This window comes from Boleophthalmus pectinirostris, unplaced genomic scaffold (genome assembly GCF_026225935.1).
Source record: "Boleophthalmus pectinirostris isolate CB_2022bp ecotype Guang Dong unplaced genomic scaffold, ASM2622593v1 HiC_scaffold_2825, whole genome shotgun sequence".
NCBI classification, from domain to species: domain Eukaryota; kingdom Metazoa; phylum Chordata; class Actinopteri; order Gobiiformes; family Gobiidae; genus Boleophthalmus; species Boleophthalmus pectinirostris.
This window is the reverse complement of record NW_026571290.1, coordinates 75,501-100,500: the sequence shown is the minus strand read 5'-3', so window position 1 is coordinate 100,500 and position 25,000 is coordinate 75,501. Positions and strand designations below refer to the sequence as shown.

At 50.0% G+C, this 25,000-nt stretch overlaps 2 protein-coding genes across 2 annotated transcripts in view; one reads left to right on the top strand and one right to left on the bottom strand.

Annotated features, from left to right (window-relative positions):
* Nucleotides 1-17,744, bottom strand: part of wdr36 (WD repeat domain 36) — a 25,795-nt gene extending 8,051 nt beyond the window's left edge. Inside the window, exons 1-13 of the mRNA XM_055159901.1 lie at nucleotides 17,441-17,744; nucleotides 17,322-17,349; nucleotides 16,933-17,033; nucleotides 15,550-15,667; nucleotides 12,247-12,379; nucleotides 11,533-11,587; nucleotides 11,056-11,188; nucleotides 7,931-8,221; nucleotides 7,787-7,852; nucleotides 5,896-5,989; nucleotides 4,827-4,968; nucleotides 3,778-3,895; nucleotides 256-421 (exon numbers count right to left, since the gene is read on the bottom strand). Of these exons, the coding sequence (XP_055015876.1) occupies nucleotides 256-421; nucleotides 3,778-3,895; nucleotides 4,827-4,968; nucleotides 5,896-5,989; nucleotides 7,787-7,852; nucleotides 7,931-8,221; nucleotides 11,056-11,188; nucleotides 11,533-11,587; nucleotides 12,247-12,379; nucleotides 15,550-15,667; nucleotides 16,933-17,033; nucleotides 17,322-17,349; nucleotides 17,441-17,590 (1,595 nt within the window). The 5' untranslated portion in view covers nucleotides 17,591-17,744. The remainder of the gene's footprint in view (nucleotides 1-255; nucleotides 422-3,777; nucleotides 3,896-4,826; nucleotides 4,969-5,895; nucleotides 5,990-7,786; nucleotides 7,853-7,930; nucleotides 8,222-11,055; nucleotides 11,189-11,532; nucleotides 11,588-12,246; nucleotides 12,380-15,549; nucleotides 15,668-16,932; nucleotides 17,034-17,321; nucleotides 17,350-17,440) is intronic.
* A 544-nt stretch (nucleotides 17,745-18,288) lies between these two features.
* Nucleotides 18,289-22,849, top strand: atp6v1g1 (ATPase H+ transporting V1 subunit G1). Its single transcript, XM_020942004.2, has 3 exons — nucleotides 18,289-18,510; nucleotides 19,751-19,851; nucleotides 22,286-22,849. Exons 1-3 carry the CDS (start codon nucleotides 18,429-18,431, stop codon nucleotides 22,457-22,459), a joined length of 357 nt encoding a protein of 118 aa, XP_020797663.1. The 5' UTR covers nucleotides 18,289-18,428; the 3' UTR covers nucleotides 22,460-22,849.
* Nucleotides 22,850-25,000: the final 2,151 nt, after the last annotated feature.

The following is a 25,000-nucleotide window of genomic DNA, read 5'->3' as shown; positions in this document are numbered from 1 at the left end:
ACCAGACTGAACCAGACTGAACCAGACTAAACCAGACTAAACCAGACTGAACCAGAACTGAACCAGAACTAAACCAGGACTAAACCAGGACTGAACCAGAACTGAACCAGGACTAAACCAGGACTAAACCAGAACTGAACCAGGACTGAACCAGGACTGAACCAGATCTAAACCAGGACTAAACCAGGACTAAACCAGGACTGAACCAGGACTAAACCAGGACTAAACCAGGACTAAACCAGGACTGGTCTGTACCTGTCTCGGTGCAGGCGCAGGGCAGCAGGGGCTGATGGGAGTTGTAGTTCATGTTCCAGTTTCTTTGTTTTGAATCTCCAGAACCTGAGCAGCCAATCAGAGCCCGCGGAGACGGTCAGCTGATTCAGGAGGTCTGTGGCCACGCCCCTCACCGCGCCGCCGTGCGCTGCGGACAAACGACCAATCAGAAGAGCCCGTTCCCCCCCCGCCAGGCTGAGGCGCACACGGACCACGTGTGTGTGTCCGTTCACCACACTCAACGGTTTTTGGAGCAGAAGTGTGACTTTTGTTGGTGGTTTGTGTTTCTGTGACTTCTTCTCGCTGTGATTCGATATTAAAGGTTGTATGGAGGATTTTTGAAGGAAAGAGGCTGCAGCGACAGTCCTTTTTCAAATGTTGTGCAGCTCCTTCAGTAGAAACATCTCCTCCCGCCTCTTTACTCTAGAAATCACATTTGTTTACAGCCAGTGCACGTTCACAATCACTGTTGAGAAATAATTTAGTGACCGATGCATCAGTTTTTAGACCCTTCGACCGCTTCATTCGCGCCATCGCTGGAAGGAATCTCCAAGAATCACCTCAGTTTGGCTTCGCTCCTTTTCCCCTTCTCTTCGTCTTTCAGCGACCTCAAAAACTGACTTTTTTTTGCGGCGAACTGGTCGTGGATTCTCGTCCGCCGTCTCAACAAACTTTGTGCAAACTGTGAGGAAACTACAGTTTTAAAAAGCCTCTCAGAACCGCTGTGAAAACCACGAAATCCCTGTGACACTCGAAACGTAGGGAGTTTGATTGACGACCTAACAGCCAATAGATAAAGAGGCAGCCTCGTTTTCTATTGGCTGATGTTTATCTGGCCTCAACACGTCCACAGTTGATGGATTTTCATTCTTTTTTTCTTTTTTGGTCATCATAATTACAAAGCTGCTGCGTCTCTGTAATGGTATTTTAAACTTTCATTGACAATTTGAAACAAAACAAAAAAATCCTCCATACGACCTTTAAATGTTCTTGGTGAAGTGTGGAGAGGTTCTCGTCTTGTGTGTGAGGATCTGTTACGTCTGCGCCACTCAACTGTTTCACATTTAAACTTTAACCTTATAAAGACAAAGACTGAGACGACTGAGCACAAATGAACACAAAAACTAAGTCTCCGTTCAGTCTGCAGGTTTAACGCTCAATTTAGATTTTTTGGTGAAATCTGATGTTTTTTCGAGCTCGTTCACATTTCCAGTTAAATGTGACTTGTATGTGACTCCAGTGTGAACATGAAACGGTCCAAAAGTGTCCCACATGTGACACTGGAGACACAACGACATCAACCACAGCAACATGTACTGGAGTAATCAGAGTACAAATGATGAGTAACTGTATTCAGTTACAGTTACTGTTTCAGTGAGTGGTAATTGGATTACAGTTACTTTGTTCAAATAAATGGATTACATGGCGATATTTTCCTGTTTTCACATTATTTTTATTTTTATTTTTTTATTTTGTTTTCGGTAATTTCCCTCATTGCTCGAAACTAAACCAGGACTAAAACTAGATCTAAACCAGGTCTAAACCAGGACTAAACTAAATCTAAACCAGGACTAAACCAGGATTTAACAGGACCAGGCTGCGTGGACGTGTCTCCTCATCTTCTATCAATAATATTTTTAATACAGTTAAGTTTCCTCCTCTTTGTTTCTCTACAGCAAATTAAGTAATCCAAAGTAATCAGATTACATTACTCACTTTAAGTAATTTAATGGATTCTGTTACAAACTACATTTTGGGGTGTGTAATCTGTAATCTGTAGGGGATTACATTTTAAAAGTAAACTTCCCAACACTGAACATCGAGCACCTGGAGATTTTAAAGTTCCTCTCGTACCAGAGCCACAACATGAACAACTGAGTCTGAGTTCAGATGCTCCTGAAGTGACACAAATCTGATGTTTTGTCTCTATGTTTCTGTATCTGATCTTTTCATGACGTCTGAACCACACAGATGTGATGTTTTCACATGTGACCAGGACACTTGGATCTGTGCTCCTGAAACTGATCCATATCTGATCTTTAACATGTGACTTGAGTGTGAACAGTCAGGTCACATTCATCCACCTACACGTCATCAACAAGACACAAACGTCACTATTCTGCACTGAAGTAGAGAAAACTGTTCATGATCCATGTGACTGAAGTGAAGCACATCTCCACTCACCACAAAACACCACCACCAAAAACCTGCTCCTTCTCCTTCTCAATCTCCTCCTTAAAACAAGTCAGTTGTTCATGTTGTGGCTCCGGTACGAGAGCACCACTACGCACACACGGACCGCACGAACCGACCGCCACGAACCGCCACGAACCGCCACGAACCGCGCGACCGCCAGGAAACCGCCACGAACCGCCACGAACCGCCGAACCGCCACGAACCGCCACGAACGTCACAGACGTCACAGACGTCACAGACCGTCACAGACGTCACAGACCGTCACAGACGTCACAGACGTCACACAGACCGTCACAGACCGTCACAGACGTCACAGACGTCACAGACCGTCCGCTCTGTGACTCTGCGCTCACATGATCCAAACTCCAAAACTCCCAAAACCTCGTCCTCCTGCTCAGTCGGGACGTTTAAAGTGTGAACACGACACGAACCTCCCAAACAAACTGAGCACACGCTGGCCACGCTCTGGCCACGCTCGCCACGCTCGCCACGCTCGCCCTGCTGGCTCTGCTCGGTGAACTCAGTAAACACGGTAAACTGGTTACCTCTGTGCTGGTTAAAGCGGTTAAACTGGTTACCTCTGTGCTGGTTAAAGCGGTTAAAGTGGTTAAAGCGGTTAAAGTGGTTAAAGCTGGTTAAAGTGGTTAAAGCGGTTAAACTGGTTAAAGTGGTTAAAGTGGTTAAACTGGTTAAAGTGGTTAAAGCGGTTTTTAAAGTGGTTAAACTGGTTTGTTAAACTGGTTAAACTGGTTAAAAGTGGTTTAAACTGGTTAAACTGGTTAAAGTGGTTAAACTGGTTAAAGCGGTTAAACTGGTTAAAGTGGTTAAAGTGGTTAAACTGGTTAAAGCGGTTAAACTGGTTAAAGCGGTTAAACTGGTTAAAGTGGTTAAAGTGGTTAAAGTGGTTGGTTAAAGTGGTTAAAGCGGTTAAACTGGTTAAAGCTGGTTAAACTGGTTAAAGTGGTTAAACTGGTTTGGTTAAAGTGGTTAAACTGGTTAAAGCGGTTAAACTGGTTAAAGCTGGTTAAAGTGGTTAAAGTGGTTAAACTGGTTAAAGTGGTTAAACTGGTTAAAGTGGTTAAAGTGGTTAAAGTGGTTAAACTGGTTAAAGTGGTTAAAGTGGTTAAACTGGTTAAAGTGGTTAAAGTGGTTAAACTGGTTAAACTGGTTAAACTGGTTAAAGCTGGTTAAACTGGTTAAAGCGGTTAAACTGGTTAAAGTGGTTAAAGTGGTTAAACTGGTTAAACTGGTTAAAGTGGTTAAAGTGGTTAAACTGGTTAAACTGGTTAAAGTGGTTAAAGCGGTTACCTCTGTCTGGGGCTCTGAAGTCGCCGCGGTACAAACCCGACTGAAGATTAAACACGCCCACGGTGCCGCACGACCAGCCAATCACAGTGAAGTGTCCACAGGAAGTGATGTCCACAGCCTGGAGGGACAGGAAGTGACATCAGAGTGTGTCAGGTGCCGTCCTCCCATGTGTGTGTCAGGTGTGGTCCTGTGTGGTCCTGTTGTGTCAGGTGCGGTCCTGTCGTGTGTCAGGTGCGGTCCTGTTACCGTGTCCGTGTGTGTGTGTGTCAGGTGCGGTCCTGTCGTGTGTCAGGTGCGGTCCTGTTACCGTGGCGTGTGTGTGTGTGTCAGGTGCGGTCCTGTCGTGTGTCAGGTGCGGTCCTGTTACCGTGGCGTGTGTGTGTCAGGTGCGGTCCTGTCGTGTGTCAGGTGCGGTCCTGTTACCGTGGCGTGTGTGTGTGTCAGGTGCGGTCCTGTCGTGTGTCAGGTGCGGTCCTGTTACCGTGTGTGTGTGTCAGGTGCGGTCCTGTCGTGTGTCAGGTGCGGTCCTGTTACCGTGGCGTGTGTGTGTGTCAGGTGCGGTCCTGTCGTGTGTCAGGTGCGGTCCTGTTACCGTGGCGTGTGTGTGTGTCAGGTGCGGTCCTGTACGTGGTCCGTGTGTGTGTGTGTCAGGTGCGGTCCTGTTACCGTGCGTGTGTGTCAGGTGCGGTCCTGTTACCGTGGCGTGTGTGTGTGTGTCAGGTGCGGTCCTGTGTGCGTGTGTGGTGTGTCAGGTGTGTGTGTGTCAGGTGCGGTCCTGTCGTGTGTCAGGTGGTCCTGTCGTGTGTCAGGTGCGGTCCTGTGTGTGTCAGTGCGGTCCTGTCGTGTGTCAGGTGCGGTCCTGTTACCGTGTGTCAGGTGTGTGTGTGTCAGGTGCGGTCCTGTCGTGTGTCAGGTGCGGTCCTGTTACCGTTGGCGTGTGTGTGTGTGTCAGGTGTCGGGTCCTGTCGTGTGTCAGGTGCGGTCCTGTTACCGTGGCGTGTGTGTGTGTCAGGTGCGGTCCTGTCGTGTGTCAGGTGCGGTCCTGTTACCGTGGCGTGGCTGTTGGCCTCACACTGCGGGGCCCTGAGGCGGTGGGCTCCGCTGGTGCAGCGTTGATAGTTCCAGGTGGAGGCGGAGCTTCGACCGCGATGACACGAAACCACAGAATCCCAGTCGGACTGACGCCGACCCCTAAGACCAGGACTAAGACCAGGGACCAGGACTAAGACCAGGACTAAGACCAGGACTAAGACCAGGACTAAGACCAAGACCAGGACTAAGACCAGGACTAAGACCAGGACCAGGACCAAGACCAGGACCAAGACCAGGACAAGACCAGGACTAAGACCAGGACTAAGACCAGGACTAAGACCAGGACTAAGACCAGGACTAAGACCAGGACCAAGACCAGGACCAGGAAGACCAGGACCAAGACCAGGACTAAGACCAGGACCAAGACCAGGACTAAGACCAAGACCAGGACTAAGACCAGGACTAAGGACCAGACCAAGGACCAGGACCAAGGACCAGGACTAAGACCAAGACCAAGACCAGGACTAAGACCAGGACTAAGACCAGGACAAGACCAGGACTAAGACCAGCAAGACCAGGACTAAGACCAGGACCAAGACCAGGACTAAGACCAGGACTAAGACCAGGACTAAGACCAGGACTAAGACCAAGACCAGGACCAAGACCAGGACTAAGACCAGGACTAAGACCAGGACCAAGACCAGGACTAAGACCAGGACTAAGACCAGGACTAAGACCAGGACTAAGACCAGGACCAGGACCAAGACCAGGACCAAGACCAGGACCAAGACCAGGACTAAGACCAGGACTAAGACCAGGACTAAGACCAGGACTAAGACCAGGACCAAGACCAGACTAAGACCAGACCAGGACCAAGACCAGGACTAAGACCAGGACTAAGACCAGGACCAGACCAGGACCAAGACCAGGACTAAGATCAGGACTAAGACCAGGACTAAGACCCAGGACTAAGACCAGGACTAAGACCACGACCAGGACTAAGACCAGGACTAAGACCAGACCAAGACCAGGACCAAGACCAGGACTAAGACCAGGACCAGGTCTAAACAAAGACTAGATGGGGACTGACCGGAGCAGAAGGTGGTGATCGGGGGAAGCCTCAGTTCTTCATGTTTCAAACCGTGTTTCTTTTTTTTCTCTTTCTTTTTGTCGATGGAACCTGGAAAACAAAACCAGAACTAAACCAGGACTAAACCAGGAGTCTAAACCAGGTCTAAACCAGGTCTAAACCAGGACTAAACCAGGACTAAACCAGGTCTAAACTAAACCAGGTCTAAACCAGGACTAAACCAGGTCAAAACTAAACCAGGTCTAAACCAGGTCTAAACCAGAACTAAACCAGGACTAAACCAGAACTAAACCAGGACTAAACCAGGACTAAACCAGGTCTAAACCAGGTCTAAACCAGGTCTAAAACTAAACCAGAACTAAACCAGGTCTAAACCAGGTCTAAACCAGGTCTAAACCAGGTCTAAACCAGGACTAAACCAGGACTAAACCAGGACTAAACCAGGACTAAACCAGGACTAAACCAGGACTAAACCAGGTCTAAACCAGAACTAAACCAGGACTAAACCAGGTCTAAACCAGGTCTAAACCAGGTCTAAACCAGGTCTAAACCAGGTCTAAACCAGGTCTAAACCAGGACTAAACCAGGACTAAACCAGGACTAAACCCTAAACCAGGACTAAACCAGGACTAAACCAGAACTAAACCAGGTCTTAACCAGGACTAAATCAGGACTAAACCAGGTCTAAACCAGAACTAAACCAGGTCTAAACCAGGTCTAAACCAGGACTAAACCAGGTCTAAACCAGAACTAAACCAGGACTAAACCAGGACTAGACCAGAACTAGACCAGAACTAGACCAGAACTAAACCAGAACTAAACCAGGACTAAACCAGGTCTAAACCAGGTCTAAACCAGGAACTAAACCAGGACTAAACCAGGTCTAAACCAAGGTCTAAACCAGGACTAAACCAGGACTAAACCAGGACTAAACCAGGACTAAACCAGGTCTAAACCAGAACTAAACCAGGACTAAACCAGGTCTAAACCAGAACTAAACCAGGACTAAACCAGAACTAAACCAGGACTAAACCAGGACTAAACCAGGAACTAAACCATAACTAAACCAGGACTAGACCAGAACTAAACCAGGACTAAACCAGGACTAAACCAGGTCTAAACCAGAACTAAACCAGGACTAAACCAGGTCTAAACCAAGGTCTAAACCAGGACTAAACCAGGACTAAACCAGGACTAGACCAGAACTAAACCAGGACTAAACCAGGACTAAACCAGGTCTAAACCAGAACTAAACCAGGACTAAACCAGGTCTAAACCAGGTCTAAACCAGGTCTAACTAAACCAGGTCTAAACCAGGACTAAACCAGGACTAAACCAGGTCTAAACCAAGGTCTAAACCAGGTCTAAACCAGGACTAAACCAGGTCTAAACCAGGACTAAACCAGGTCTAAACCAGAACTAAACCAGGACTAAACCAGGACTAAACCAGGTCTAAACCAGGACTAAACCAGGACTAAACCAGGACTAAACCAGAACTAAACCAGGACTAAACCAGGACTAAACCAGGTCTAAACCAGAACTAAACCAGGACTAAACCAGGTCTAAACCAGGTCTAAACCAGGACTAAACCAGGTCTAAACCAGGACTAAACCAGGTCTAAACCAGAACTAAACCAGGACTAAACCAGGTCTAAACCAGGACTAAACCAGGACTAAACCAGGTCTAAACCAGGTCTAAACCAGAACTAAACCAGGACTAAACCAGGACTAAACCAGGTCTAAACCAGGTCTAAACCAAGGTCTAAACCAGGTCTAAACCAGGACTAAACCAGGACTAAACCAGGCCTAAACCAGGACTAAACCAGGACTAAACCAGGCCTAAACCAGGACTAAACCAGGACTAAACCAGGACTAAACCAGGACTGACCGTGGCCCAGGTTTTTGTTGAATCGTTCATGAACCGTGGAGAAAGACTGAAGAGTCCCGTCCAGACCTGCACAGACCAGAATTAAGACCAGGACCAGGACTGGACCAGAACCGGACCAGGACCAGGACCGGACCAGGACCTCACCTGCGCTGAGGATGTTCTTCCCGTCGTTGCCGTGGTGACGGATGGTGGTGGGCGGGGCGCTGTGTCCTTGGCGACAGCGCAGGAGCCTGGCCCCGCCCTCCTCCACGAGCCACACCCTCAGCGCGTTGTCGCCGCCGTTCGTGACCAATAGGGGCTCTCCGTGCACGAACGTCGCCCCGGCAACGGCCCCGCGGTGGGCGTGGCTCAGCTGTGACGTCATCTGCCGCCGCTCCAGGTCCCAGAACGCCACGTGACCCTGAGGCGAGCAGGACGCCAGCGCCGGAACGCCGTCTGCAGGAGAACACGAGGAGAACATGAGGAGAACATGAGGAGAACATGAGGAGAACACGAGGAGAACACGAGGAGAACACGAGGAGAGGAGAACATGAGGAGAACATGAGGAGAACACGAGGAGAACATGAAGAGAACATGAGGAGAACATGAGGAGAACATGAGGAGAACATGAGGAGAACACGAGGAGAACATGAGGAGAACATGAGGAGAACACGAGGAGAACATGAGGAGAACACCGAGGAGAACACCAGGAGAACATGAGGAACTGTGAGGAGAACATGAGGAACTGTGAGGAGAACACGAGGAGAACACGAGGAGAACATGAGGAGAACATGAGGAGAACACGAGGAGAACACGAGGAGAACATGAGGAGAACACGAGGAGAACACGAGGAGAACACGAGGAGAACATGAGGAGACACGAGAACACGAGGAGAACACGAGGAACTGTGAGGAGAACACGAGGAGAACACGAGGAGAACACATGAGGAGAACACGAGGAGAACACGAGGAACTGTGAGGAGAACACGAGGAGAACATGAGGAAAACATGAGGAGAACACGAGGAGAACACGAGGAACTGTGAGGAGAACACGAGGAGAACATGAGTGAGGAGAACACGAGGAGAACACGAGGAAACATGAGGAGAACACGAGGAGAACACGAGGAGTACACGAGGAAACACGAGGAGAACATGAGGAGAACACGAGGAGAACATGAGGAGAACATGAGGAGAACACGAGGAGAACACGAGGAACTGTGAGGAGAACACGAGGAGAACACGAGGAGAACACGAGGAGAACACGAGGAGAACATGAGGAGAACACGAGGAGAACATGAGGAGAACACGGGGAGAACACGAGGAGAACACGAGGAACTGTGAGGAGAACACGAGGAGAACATGAGGAGAACACGAGGAGAACATGAGGAACTGTGAGGAGAACATGAGGAGGAGAACACGAGGAGAACACGAGGAGAACATGAGGAACTGTGAGGAGAACACGAGGAGAACATGAGGAGAACACGAGGAGAACACGAGGAGAACAGAGGAACACAAGGAGAACACAAGGAGAACACGAGGAGAACACGAGGAGAACACGAGGAGAACATGAGAAGAACATGAGGAACTGTGAGGAGAACACGAGGAGAACACGAGGAGAACATGAGAAGAACACGAGGAGAACATGAGGAGAACATGAGAAGAACACGAGGAAAACACAAGGAGAACATTAGGAGAACACGAGGAGAACATAAGGAGAACACGAGGAGAACATGAGGAGAACATGAGGAGAACACGAGGAGAACACAAAGAGAACACAAGGAGAACACGAGGAGAACACGAGGAGAACGTGAGGAGAACGTGAGGAGAACATGAGAAGAACACGAGGAAAACACAAGGAGAACATTAGGAGAACACGAGGAGAACATAAGGAGAACACGAGGAGAACATGAGGAGAACGTGAGGAGAACACGAGGAACTGAGGAGAAGACGAGGAGAAAATGAGAACACGAGGAACTGTGAGGAGAACATGAGAAGAACATGAGAACACGAGGAGAACATGAGGAGAACACGAGGAAAACACAAGGAGAACACAAGGAGAACACGAGGAGAACACGAGAACTGTGAGGAGAACACGAGGAGAACACGAGGAGAACATGAGAAGAACATGAGGAACTGTGAGGAGAACACGAGGAGAACACGAGGAGAACATGAGGAGAACATGAGGAACTGTGAGGAGAACATGAGGAGAACACGAGGAGAACATGAGAACACAAGGAGAACATGAGGAGAACATGAGGAACTGTGAGGAGAAGACGAGGAGAACACGAGGATAACGTGAGGAGAACACGAGGAGAACATGAGAACACAAGGAGAACATGAGGAGAACACAAGGAGAACATGAGGAACTGTGAGGAGAACACAAGGAGAACGTGAGGAGAACACGAGGAGAACATAAGGAGAACACGAGAAGAACATGAGGAGAACATGAGAAGAACATGAGGAGAACACGAGGAACTGTGAGGAGAACATGAGGAGAACAGAGGAGGAGAAGAACACGAGGAGAAGAGAACATGAGGAGAACATAGGAGAGGAGAGGAGAACACGAGGAGAACACGAGGAGAACATGAGAGGAGAACACGAGGAGAACGTGAGGAGAACAGGAGAACGAGAGGAGAACACAAGGAGAACATGAGGAGAACACGAGGAACTGTGAGGAGAACATGAGAAGAACATGAGAACACGAGGAGAACACGAGGAAAACACAAGGAGAACACAAGGAGAACACGAGGAACTGTGAGGAGAACATGAGAAGAACATGAGAACACGAGGAGAACATGAGGAGAACACGAGGAGAATGTGAGGAGAACATGAGAAGAACACGAGGAAAACACAAGGAGAACGTGAGGAGAACACGAGGAGAACATGAGGAGAACACAAGGAGAACACGAGGAGAACACAAGGAGAACACGAGGAGAACACGAGGAGAACATGAGAAGAACACAAGGAGAACGTGAGGAGAACATGAGGAGAACACGAGGAACTGTGAGGAGAAGACGAGGAGAACACAAGGAGAACACGAGGAGAACACGAGGAGAACACAAGGAGAACATGAGGAGAACACGAGGAGAACACAAGGAGAACACGAGGAGAACATGAGAAGAACACGAGGAGAACGTGAGGAGAACATGAGAAGAACACAAGGAGAACGTGAGGAGAACATGAGAAGAACACAAGGAGAACATGAGGAGAACACGAGGAACTGTGAGGAGAAGACGAGGAGAAAATGAGGAGAACACGAGGAGAACATGTGGAACCGTGAGGAGAACACACCTGTCCTGAAGGCGAGCGCTGTGATTGGTCCCCAGTCCTGAGTGAAGCTCATGAGTGTCTCGTCCAATCGGATGTTGTGGATGATGATGCGTCCTGTTGCCGTGCCGACGCCCACCACGTCCACCGCGGGACTCTGGGAAACGGAGTCACTTTAACAACGAGGAAATGTTCCACAGTGAAGCTTTAACTGTTCTGACGTGTGAAATGTCCCACAGTGAAGCTTTAACTGTTCTAACGTGTGAAATGTCCCACAGTGAAGCTTTAACTGTTCTGATGTGTGAAATGTCCCACAGTGAAGCTTTAACTGTTCTGACGTGTGAAATGTCCCACAGTGAAGCTTTAACTGTTCTGACGTGTGAAATGTCCCACAGTGAAGCTTTAACTGTTCTGACGTGTGAAATGTCCCACAGTGAAGCTTTAACTGTTCTGACGTGTGAAAGGGGTCAGAGTCGGGTTTGTGGAGCGGCGAGCACAGACCTGTTCCAGCGCCGTGACGCCGCAGCCCCAACCAGAGAACGAGAAAACCAGAGAACTGAGAACGAGAACACAGGGTTAGACCTGGAACAGGCCTGGATTTAGTCCCGGTCCTGGTCTCTGTCTCAGTCTCGGACTCGGTCCTGGTCTCGGTCCCGGACCTGGTCTTGACGTTCCAGAGCTGCAGAGGTCCTTGTCTCAGTCCTGGTCTCAGTCCTGGTCTCAGTCCTGGTCTCAGTCCTGGTCTCAGTCCTGGACCTGGTCTTGACGTTCCAGAGCTGCAGAGGTCCTTGTCTTGGTCTCAGTCTTGGTCCTGGTTTCTGTCCTTGTCTCAGTCTCGGTCTCAGTCTCGGTCCTGTCTCAGTGTCTGTCTCAGTCCTGTCTCAGTCTCGGTCTGGTCTCAGTCCTGGTCTCAGTCTCGTCCTGGTCTCAGTCTCTGGTCTCAGTCTCGGTCCTGTCTGGTCTCAGTCCTGGTCTCAGTCCTGGTCTCAGTCCTGGACCTGGTCTTGACGTTCCAGAGCTGCAGAGGTCCTTGTCTTGGTCTCAGTCTTGGTCCTGGTTTCCGTCCTTGTCTCAGTCTCGGTCTCAGTCTCAGTCTCGGTCCTGGTCTCAGTCTCGGTCCTGGTCTCAGTCTCGGTCCTGGTCTCAGTCTCGGTCCTGGTCTCAGTCTCGGTCCTGGTCTCAGTCTCGGTCCTGGTCTCGGTCCTGGTCCCAGACCTGGTCTTGACGTTCCAGAGCTGCAGAGGTCCTTGTCTTGATCCCAGGAGGATTTTGTTCAGATACGAACTCGGGTGAAACAGAACAGACGGGTCAAAGGTCAACGGGTCAAAGTGCAAACGCACGTACAACTCTGAAAGACAAAGAACGAGGGATGAAAACGACAAGAACGATGAGAATGAGGACAACGAGAACGACAACGACAACGAAGAGAACGAGGGATGAGAACGACGAACGACGATGAGACGAGAGACGACGACACGAGAACGAGAGACGAGGGACGAGAACGAGAACGACGAGAACGAGGGATGAGAACGACGACGACGACGAGAACGAGGGATGAGAACGACGAGAACGAGGGATGAGAACGACGAGAACGAGGGATGAGAACGAGAACGAGGGATGAGAACGAGGGATGAGAACGACGAGAACGAGGGACAAGAATGACGAGAACGAGGGACGAGAACGACGAGAGCGAGGGACGAGAACAAGAACGACGAGAACGAGGGATGAGAACGACGAGAACGAGGGACGAGAACGACGACGAGAACGAGGGATGAGAACGACGACGAGAGCGAGGGATGAGAACGAGGGACGAGAATGACGAGAACGAGGGATGAGAACGACGACGAGAACGACGAGAACGAGGACGAGAAACGATGAGAACGAGAACGAGGGACGAGAACGACGAGAACGAGGGACGAGAACGAGAACGACGAGAACGAGGGATGAGAACGACGAGAACGAGGGACGAGAACGAGAACGACGAGAACGAGGGATGAGAACGACGAGAACGAGGGACGAGAACGACGAGAACGAGGGACGAGAACAAGAACGACGAGAACGAGGGATGAGAACGACGAGAACGAGGGACGAGAACGACGAGAACGAGGGACGAGAACGACGAGAACGAGGGACGAGAACAAGAACGACGGAGAACGAGGGATGAGAACGAGGGACGAGAACGACGAGAACGACGAGAACGAGGGACGAGAAGACGACGAGAACGACGAGAACGAGGGATGAGAACGACGACGAGACGAGGGACGAGAACGAAGAACGACGAGAACGAGGATGAGAACAAGACGGACGAGAACGAGATGAGAACAAGAACGACGAGAAACGAGGGACGAGAACAAGAACGACGAGAACGAGGGATGAGAACAAGAACGACGAGAACGAGGGATGAGAACGACGAGAACGAGGAACGAGAACGAAGAACGACGAGAACGACGAAGGGACGAGAACGACGAGAACGGGACGAGAACGAGGGATGAGAACGACGAGAACGAGGACGAGAACGACGAGAACGAGGGACGAGAACGAGAACGACGAGAACGAGGGATGAGAACGACGAGAACGAGGGATGAGAACGACGACGAGAACGAGGGACGACGAACAAGAACGACGAGAACGAGGGATGAGAACGACGAGAACGAGGGACGAGAATGACGAGAACGAGGGACGAGAACGAGGACAAGAACAAGAACAAGAACGATGAGAACGAGGGATGAGAACGACGAGAACGAGGGACGAGAATGACGAGAACGAGGGACGAGAACAACGAGAACGAGGGACGAGAACAAGAACGACGAGAACGAGGGATGAGAACGACGAGAACGAGGGATGAGAATGACGACGAGAACGAGGGATGAGAATGACGAGAACGAGGACGAGGAGAACGACGAGAACGAGGGATGAGAGCGACGACGAGAACGAGGGATGAGAACGACGACGAGAGCGAGGGATGAGAACGACGAGAACGAGGGATGAGAACGAGGGACGAGATGACGACGAGAACAGAACGAGAGGGACGAGAACGACGAGAACGAGGATGAGACGACGAGAAGAACGACGAGAAACGAGGGATGAGAACGACGACGAGAAATGACGAGAACGAGACGAGAACGAGGGATGAGAACGAACGAGAACGAGGGATGAGAACGACGACGAGAACGAGGGACAGAACGACGAGAACGAGGGACGAGAGAACGACGAGAACGAGGGATGAGAACGACGAGAACGAGGGATGAGAACGACGAGAACGAGGGATGAGAACGATGACGAGAACGAGGGATGAGAACGACGAGAACGAGGGAGGAGAAAGACGAGAACGACGGGACGAGAAAGACGACGAACGAGGATGAGAACGACGAGAACGAGGGATGAGAAACGAAACGGGAGAGAACGACGGACGAGAACGACGAGAACGAACGAGAACGAGGGACGAGAACAAGAACGACGAGAACGAGGGATGCGAACGAGGGATGAGAACGACGAGAACGAGGGTGAGAACGACGACGAGAACGAGGGATGAGAACGACGAGAACGAGATGAGAAGAACGAGAACGAGGACGAGAACGACGAGAACGAGGGACGAGAACGACGAGAACGAGAACGAGAACGACGAGAACGAACGACGAGAACGAGGGATGAGACGACGAGGAACGAGAACGACGAGAACGAGGATGAGAGACAGACGAGGACGAGAACGACGAGACGAGGGATGAGAACGACGAGAACGAGGATGAGAACGACGAGAAACGGATGGAATGACGAGAACGAGGGATGAGAACGACGAGAACGAGGGACGAGATGACGAGACGAGAGAGAAACGACGAGAACGAGGACGAGACGACGAACGAGGATGAGAACGACGAGAACGAACGACGAGAACGAGAACGAGGGATGAGAACGACGAGAACGAGACGAGACGACGAGAACGAGGGATGAGAACGAACGAGAACGAGGGATGGAGAACGAGAGAACGAGACGAGAACGACGAGACGAGATGAGAATGACGAGAACGAGAGAACGACGAGAACGAGAACGAGAACGACGAGAACGACGAGACGACGGATGACGAACGAGGATGAGAACGACGAGAACGAGGGATAGGAGAACGACGAGAACGACGGATGAGAACGAGAACGAGGGATGAGAACGACGACGAGAACGAGGACGAGAACGACGAGAACGGGATGAGAATGACGAGAACGAGGGACGAGAACGACGAGAACGAGGATGAGAACGAGAACGAGGATGAGACGACGACGAGAACGAGGGACGACGAGAACGAACGAGAACGAGGGAGAATGACGAGAAACGAAGACGAGACGACGACGAGAACGAGGGATGAGAACGACGAGAACGAGGATGAGAACGAGAACGAGGATGAGAACGAGGGACGAGAACGAGGGATGAAAACGACAACGAGGGGGGTGGGGGTGGGCTTACTGGGGGTGGGCTTACTGGGGGCGGGACCTTACTGGGGGGTGGGGCTTACTGGGGGGCGGGGCTTACCGGCGCTCTGCACGTCCCACACGATGACGTCACCGCCGGCGTCCGAGGAGATCAGCTGATCGCCCAGAGGAAGCAAATGACGCACTTCCTGCTCGTGTCCACGGTAACACTGCACCACCTGAAAAACAAACACGTTCTCCTCACATGTTCTACTGTTTATGTTCTCCACGTTCTACTGTTTATGTTCTCCACGTTCTCCTGTTTATGTTCTCCACGTTCTCCTGTTTATGTTCTCCACGTTCTCCTGTTTATGTTCTCCATGTTCTACTGTTTATGTTCTGCTCAGGTGACACAGTCCCTCGTGGTGTCCTGTGGGAGGTGCTCTGGGAGTCTGGGGTCCGGTCCCTGTATGACCGGAGCAGGAGCTGTGTTCGTTGCCGGCAGTAAGTCAGACCTGTTCCCGGTGCATGTTGGACTCCGCCAGGGCTGCACCTGTCACCGGTTCTGATCTCATCTCTGATGTTTGCGGACGATGTTGTCCTGTTGGCTTCATCGAGCCAGGACCTGCAGCACTGGGGCGGTTTGACCCGAGTGTGAAGCGGCTGGGATGAAGATCAGCTCTTCTAAGTCTGAGGTCGTGGTTCTCGACCGGAAAAAGGTGTCTTGCCCTCTCCGGGTGGGTGGGAGTCTCTGCCTCAAGTGGAGGAGTTCAAGTATCTCGGGGTCTTGTTCACGAGTGAGGGGAGGATGGAACGTGAGATTGACAGGTGGACAGGTGCAGCGTGGGCAGATTGACAGGTGGACAGGTGCAGCGTCTGCAGTGATGCGGTCGCTGTATCGGTCGTTGTGGTGAAGAGGAGCTGAGTCGAAAGGTGAAGCTCTCGATTTACCGGTCAGTCTTCGTTCCTCCTCTCACCTCTGGTCATGAGCTCTGGGTAGTGACCGAAAGGACGAGATCGCGGATACAAGCGCTCGAAATGAGTTTCCTCCGCAGGGCGTCTGGGCGTCTCCCTTAGAGACAGAGTGAGGAGCTCAGTCACACGGGAGGAGCTCGGAGTAGAGCCGCTGCTCCTCCACGTGGAGAGGAGCCAGTTGAGGCTCGGGCATCTGTTCTGATGCCTCCTGGACGTGTCCCTCAGGAGGTGTTCATGTCCCACCGGGAGGAGGCCCCGGGGAAGACCCAGGACACACTGGAGGGACTATGTCTCTGGACTGGCCTGGGAACACCTCGGGGTCCCCCCGGAGGAGCTGGAGGACGTGTCTGGGGTGAAGGAAGTCTGGGAGTCCCTGCTTAGGCTGCTGCCCCCGCGACCCGACCCCGGATAAGCGGACGAAAATGGATGGATGTTACAGGTGTTACATGTGTGACAGGTGTTACATGTGTGACAGGTGTTACATGTGTGACAGGTGTTACATGTGTGACAGGTGCAACAGGTGCAGTACCTCTTTGTTCCTGGCGAAGGCGCTGATCTCTCGTCCTGCGGCAGCGAAAACCAACATCCGATCTGCCGCCAAACACGAGATGTCCTCTGACAGACTGTTACCTAGCAACAGAGACGACCAATCACAGAGCACAGATTTACACACACCATTAGTTCTGGTTTAGTCCCGGTTTAGTCCCGGTTTAGTTCCGGTTTAGTCCTGGTTTAGTCCCGGTTTAGTCCCGGTTTAGTTCCGGTTTAGTCCCGGTTTAGTCCCGGTTTAGTTCCGGTTTAGTTCCGGTTTAGTCCCGGTTTAGTTCGGTTTAGTCTCTGGTTTAGTTCTGGTTTAGTCTGGTTTAGTTCTGGTTTAGTCCTGGTTTAGTCCTGGTTTAGTTCTGGTCTGAGACTCACTGACGGAGACGATCCCGAGGCGATTCACCTGAAACACAAGACACAAGTTCAGGTCAGAGGGTCAGAGGTCAGGTCAGAGGTCACTGGGGTCAGAGGGTCAGAGGTCACTGGGGTCTTACGTTGTACGTGTGGAAGCATTTTCCTACTGACGTCACCACGTAGAACTCGCGGTGCTTGTGATGGTAGCGGAGCGCGTGCGGCACGTGGTTGGAGTAGAGCCCGAGCACGCGGAACCCGGAGAAGAGCGCGCTCCCGCCGCCTGACGTCATGGTCCCGGTGCTGGGCGCGGTCACGGCGGGGTCACGGGGGGGTCACGCGGGTTTAACGGAGAAGCGCGTTAGGACCGGGGAGCACCGGGAGCACGAGACCAAAACAGCAGCTGCACCGAGAGACGCGACGGTCCGGGGGGAAACAGCGGCGCTCGAAGGTTCCGCTCTGAAAAAAAAAAAAAAAAAACGAGCCGGAAACGTGAAAACAGCTGAGTCACGTGAGTCAAACGAGGATTTATTTTTGTTCAACTTATTTCTCTACAGATAAATATGTAAAAGACTGAAAATAATGAACAAAACAAATAATTAAATTAAACCAAAGATTAAAAATATACAAATATTCAGCTCAGGTCAGAGCAGAACAGACTGCGCCTGCGCACAAATAAACTCTCACATATTTTTACGTTTTTTTTGTTTTTGTTTGTTTATTTTCACCATGATTAAAAAAAGATCATTTATAAAGATAAATAAATAACGAATTAGATCATTAAAGTAAATAAAAGCTACGGCTAAATAATAAATGCAAATATGAACAAATAAATAAGTAAATAAATAAATAAATGCTAAATAAAATAAATAAAGGCTTGATAAATAGATAGATAATTATAAAAAGATAATTAAAATAGATAGATAAATATACATAGATAAATAAAAGCGGAAGCCTCGTGACGTAACCACGTGATCCGTGACCATGTGACACGTGACGTGGGTCAGCTGACTGCGGAGATCTGACCTTCTGTCGCTGCGTTTCACTGCTCCTCGGCTCTCGGTTCTGTTTCGGTTCTGTCCGGTTCTGTTTCGGTTCTAAGCGTTGATCCACCGCGGTCCCGGTCTCAAAATGGCGTCTCAGTCCCAGGGCATCCAGCAGCTGCTCCAGGCGGAGAAGAGAGCGGCCGAGAAGGTGGCGGAGGCCCGAAAGAGTGAGTGTGATCCGGGAGAGACGCGCCGAGGCCCGGGGGGACACACACGCTGGGACACACACGGGGGACACACACGCTGGGACACACACACACACGGGACACACACGGGGACACACACGCTGGGACACACACGGGGGACACACACGCTGGGACACACACGCTGGGACACACACGGGGACACACACGGGGACACACACGCTGGGACACACACGGGGGACACACACGCTGGGACACACACGCTGGGACACACACGGGGACACACACGGGGACACACACGCTGGGACACACACGGGGGACACACACGGGGGACACACACGCTGGGACACACACGGGGACACACACGGGGGACACACACGCTGGGACACACACGGGGACACACACGGGGACACACACGGGGACACACACGGGGACACACACGGGGACACACACGGGGGACACACACGCTGGGACACACACGGGGGACACACACGCTGGGACACACACGGGGACACACACGGGGACACACACGGAGACACACACGGGACACACACGGAGACACACACGCTGGGACACACACGGGGACACACACGGGGGACACACACACACGGGACACACACGGGGACACACACGCTGGGGACACACACGGGGACACACACGGGGGACACACACTGGGGGACACACACGCTGGGACACACACGGGGACACACACGGGGGACACACACGGGGGACACACACGGGGGGACACACACTGGGGACACACACGGGGACACACACGGGGACACACACACACAGTGTTATTGCGCTGTGTTATTGCACAGTGTTATCGCACCGTGTTATCGCACAGTGTTATTGCGCCGTGCTATTGTGCCATGTTATTGCACAGTGTTAGTGCGTTGTGTTATTGCACAGTGTTAGTGCACCTTGTTATTGCACAGTGTTATTGTGCCGTGTTATTGCACAGTGTTATTGTGCCGTGTTATTGAACAGTGTTATTGTGCCGTGTTATTGCACAGTGTTAGTGCACAGTGTTATTGCACAGTGTTAGTGCGCCGTGTTATTGCGCCGTGTTAGTGCGCCGTGTTATCGCGCCGTGTTATCGCGCCGTGTTATTGCACTGTGTGACCCAGTGTGACCCGGTGTGTTGTCTATGACTCGGTGTGACTCAGTGTGTTGTCTGTGACTCGGTGTGACTCGGTGTGACTCGGTGGTTGATGTTGTGACTCTGGTCGTCTGAAGTTAAAGTGAAGTTTGTGTTTTTCAGGGAAGAACCGTCGTCTGAAACAAGCCAAAGAAGAAGCTCAGGCCGAGATCGAACAGTACAGACTCCAGAGAGAGAAAGAGTTCAAGACCAAAGAGGCCGCCGTGAGTACTACAAATACTACTACTACAACAAGTACTACAAATACTACTACTACTACTACTACTACTACTACTACTACTACTACAGCTACACTAATACTACTACTACTACTACTACTACTACAACAACAAACAGTACAGACTCCAGAGAGAGAAAGAGTTCAAGACCAAAGAGGCCGCCGTGAGTACTACAAATACTACTACTACAACAAGTACTACAAATACTACTACTACTACTACTACTACAGCCACTAATACTACTACTACAACTACTACTACAACAACAAACAGTACAGACTCCAGAGAGAGAAAGAGTTCAAGACCAAAGAGGCCGCCGTGAGTACTACAAATACTACTACAACAAGTACTACAAATACTACTACTACTACTACAGCTACTACTACTACTACTACTACTACTACTACTACTACTACTACTACTACTACTACTACTACTACTACTACAACAAACAGTACAGACTCCAGAGAGAGAAAGAGTTCAAGACCAAAGAGGCCGCCGTGAGTACTACAAATACTACTACTACTACTACTACTACTACTAGTACTACAAATACTACTACTACCACAAGTAGTACAAATACTACTACTACTACTACTACTACTACAACAAGTACTACAAATACTACTACTACTACTACTACTACTACTACTACTACACAAGTACTACAAATACTACTACTACCACAAGTAGTACAAATACTACTACTACCACAAGTACTACAAATACTACTACTACAACAAGTACTACAAATACTACTACTACTACTACTACTACTACTACTACACAAGTACTACAAATACTACTACCACAAGTAGTACTACAAATACTACTACTACCACAAGTACTACAAATACTACTACAACATGTACTACAAATACTACTACTACAACATGTACTACAAATACTACTACTACTACATGTACTACAAATACTACTACTACTACTACATGTACTACAAATACTACTACTACTACTACTACTACTACTACTACATATACTACTACTACTACTACATGTACTACAAATACTACTACTACATGTACTACAAATACTACTACTACAATACTACTACTACTACTACTACAACAACTAGTACTACAAATACTACTACTACAACAAGTACTACAAAAACTACTACTACTACAACATGTACTACAAATACTACTACTACTACTACCACAAGTACTACAAATACTACTACTACTACACACAACTACTACAAAGTACTACAAATACTACTACTACTACATGTACTACAAATACTACTACTACTGCAACAAGTACTACAGATACTACTACTACTACTACTACAACAAGTACTACAGATACTACTACTACTACAATAAGTACTACAGATACTACTACTACTACTACTACAACAAGTACTACAGATACTACTACTACAACAAGTACTACAGATACTACTACTACAACAAGTACTACAGATACTACTACTACAACTACTACTACAAGATACTACTACTACAACAAGTACTACAGATACTACTACTACTACAGATACTAGTACTACAGATACTACTACTACTACTACTACAACAAGTATTACAGATACTACTACTACTACAGGTACTAGTACTACAAATACTACTACTACTACTACAAGTACAGATACTACTACTACTACAGATACTACTACTACTACAGATACTACAAATACTACTACTATTACAAGTACTACAGATACTACTACTACTACTACTACAACAAGTACTACAGATACTACAACTACAACTACTATTTGTCTGTTCCCGTGTCTCTGCTCTCTCCTCTGGTTCTCCTGGGGTTGTTCTCCTGGGGTTGTTCTCCTGGGGTTGTTCTTCTGGGGTTGTTCTCCTGGGGTTGTTCTTCTGGGGTTGTTCTTCTGGGGTTGTTCTCCTGGGGTTGTTCTCCTGGGGTTGTTCTCCTGGGGTTGTTCTTCTGGGGTTGTTCTCCTGGGGTTGTTCTCCTGGGGTTGTTCTTCTGGGGTTGTTCTTCTGGGGTTGTTTCTCTGGGGTTGTTCTCCTGGGGTTGTTCTTCTGGGGTTGTTCTCCTGGGGTTGTTCTTCTCCTGGGGTTGTTCTCTCTCTGGGGTTGTTCTCCTGGGGTTGTTCTTCTGGGGTTCTCCTGGGGTTGTTCTCCTGGGGTTGTTCTCCTGGGGTTGTTCTCGGTTGTTTCCTGGGGTTGTTCTCCTGGGGTTGTTCTCCTGGGGTTGTTCTCCTGGGGTTGGGGTTGTTCTTCTGGGGTTGGGGTTTTCTCCTGGGTTGTTCTCCTGGGGTTGTTCTCCTGGGGTTGTTCTCCTGGGGGTTGTTCTCTGGGGTTGTTCTCCTGGGGTTGTTCTCCTGGGGTTGTTTCCTGTTCTCCTGGGGTTGTTCTCCTGGGGTTGTTCTCCTGTGGTTCTGACCCACGTTCCGTTGCAGGCGCTGGGTTCTCACGGGAACAGCGCGGTGGAGGTGGACCGGGACACGGCCGAGCGGATGAGTCGGATCCAGGCCAGTTTCAAAGGGAACAAGGACGCGGTTCTGAACGAGCTCCTCAAGAGGGTCTGCGACATCCAGCCCGAGTTCCACGCCAACTACCGGGTCCAGGGGTAGACCCGGGACCCGGACCGGGACCCGGACCGAGACCCAAGACCCGAGACCAGGAGAAGGACCAGGATGTGACCAAAACATGGGGGATCTTTCCTCAGACCTGGTCTAGTCCTGGTTCAGTCCTAGTCTAGTCCTGGTCTAGTCCTGGTTCAGTCCTGGTTTAGTTCTGGTTTAGTCCTGGTTCAGTTCTGGTTGTGGACGTGTCGTGTTTTCATTTGTGTTTTGTGAAAAAATCCTAAAAATTGTGTTTTTGTTTATTTATAAACTTTGTGTTTGGCTCTCGACCAATCAGGAGCGAGTATTGTGAACATGTGACTCTTGACCAATCAGGAGCGAGTATTGTGAACATGTGACTGTGAGGAATAAATGTAAAAATAAAAAAGTTAAACCTCAGACCCGATCTGTGTTTTTCTACTCGATTTATCGATTTAAGGAAAAAACAGTAGAACATGAAAACAGTAGAACAGTAGAACATGACGGTGCAGTGTGGAACTTGTGATTTGTTTCTATGGAGACGTCTCTGTTCTTGCTGGAATGTTCCACAGTGTGACATTAAACAGCTCGACTTTATTCAGTGAAGTGCAGCTCGTTGGTTTGACACGAGACGCTGAAGTGACCTGAGGTGACCTGTGGTGACCTGAAGTGACCTGTGGTGAGCTGAGGTGACCTGAAGTGACCTGAAGTGACCTGTGGTGACCTGAAGTGACCTGAAGTGACCTGTGGACTGGAAGGAACATGATGTTATGAAGAGATGTTCCACATTCTGAACACACAACACACACACACACACACACACACACACACACACACACACACACACACACACACACACACACACACACACACACAGACACACACACACACACACACAACACACACACAGACACACACACACACACACACACACACACACACACACACACACACACACACACACACACAACACACACAGACACACACACACACAGACACACACACACACACACACACACACACACACAGACACACACACACACACACACACACACAGACACACACACACACACACACACACAGACACACACACAGACACACACACACACACACAGACACACACACACACACACACACACACACACACACAGACACGAGAGACTAAAATAAATAGAAACATGAAACTTTATTACACAAACATTCATCCAGAAAACTTTACTGGTTTAGTTCTGGTTTAGTCCTGGTTTAGTCCTGGTTTACTTCTGGTTTAGTTCTGGTTCAGTCCTGGTTTAGTCCTGGTTTAGTTCTGGTTCAGTCCTGGTTCTGTCCTGGTTTAGTCCTGGTTTAGTTCTGGTTCAGTCCTGGTTTAGTTCTGGTTTAGTCCTGGTTCAGTCCTGGTTTAGTCCTGGTTTAGTTCTGTTAGTCTTTTAGTCCTGGTTTAGTTTCTGGTTTAGTCCTGGTTTAGTCCTGGTTTAGTTCTGGTTTAGTCCTGGTTCAGTCCTGGTTTAGTTCTGGTTTAGTTCTGGTTTAGTCCTGGTTTAGTCCTGGTTTAGTTCTGGTTTAGTCCTGGTTTAGTCCTGGTTTAGTCCCTGTGGTCAGAGGGAAATCCTGCGCTGGTCTGTGATTGGTCCGTTTGAGCTGCTCCCGCTCTGTGATTGGTCAGAACACCTGGATGACCTCGTCCCACTGGTCCACGGGCCACGCCCCGTTGTCGAGGACGTTGCTAGGCGACGTCTTCCAGTCCCAGGTCGTCATGGGAACGCTCCAGCCGTCGCCGTAGTTGGCTCGGACGTAATCGAGCGTCGGACACGGAACACGGAGCTTCAGGTCCAGGAACACGCTCCAGCACAGAGAGAAGGGCGGGAACACGTACCTGCGCACACACCCGCGCACCCAGTCACATACACGAGCACCGAGTCACACACACGCACCCAGTCACATACACCGAGTCACATACACCGAGTCACATACACACGCACCGAGTCACACACACGCACCCAGTCACATACACCGAGTCACACACACACACACCGAGTCACATACACGTGCACCGAGTCACATACACCGAGTCACACGCCCGCGCACCGAGCCATACGCGACACCGAGTCACATACGCACGAGTCACGAGTACACCGAGTCACATACACCGAGTCAGTACAACACACCGAGTCACATACACCGAGTCACACACGAGTCACACACACCGAGTCACACACCGAGTCACACACGCACCGGTCACACACCGAGTCACACACGCACCGAGTCACACACACACCGAGTCACACACCGAGTCACGAGTCATGCACAAGTCACACACACACACACGCACCGAGTCACACACCGAGTCACACAGTCACGCACCGAGTCACACACCGAGTCACACACACACGAGTCACACACCGAGCACACCGAGTCACGCACACACACACGCACCGAGTCACACACAAGTCAACACACGCACCGAGTCACCACCGCGAGTCACACACACGCACCGAGTCACACACCGAGTCACACACGACACACCGATCAGCACACCGAGTCACACACACGCACGCACCGAGTCACATCACA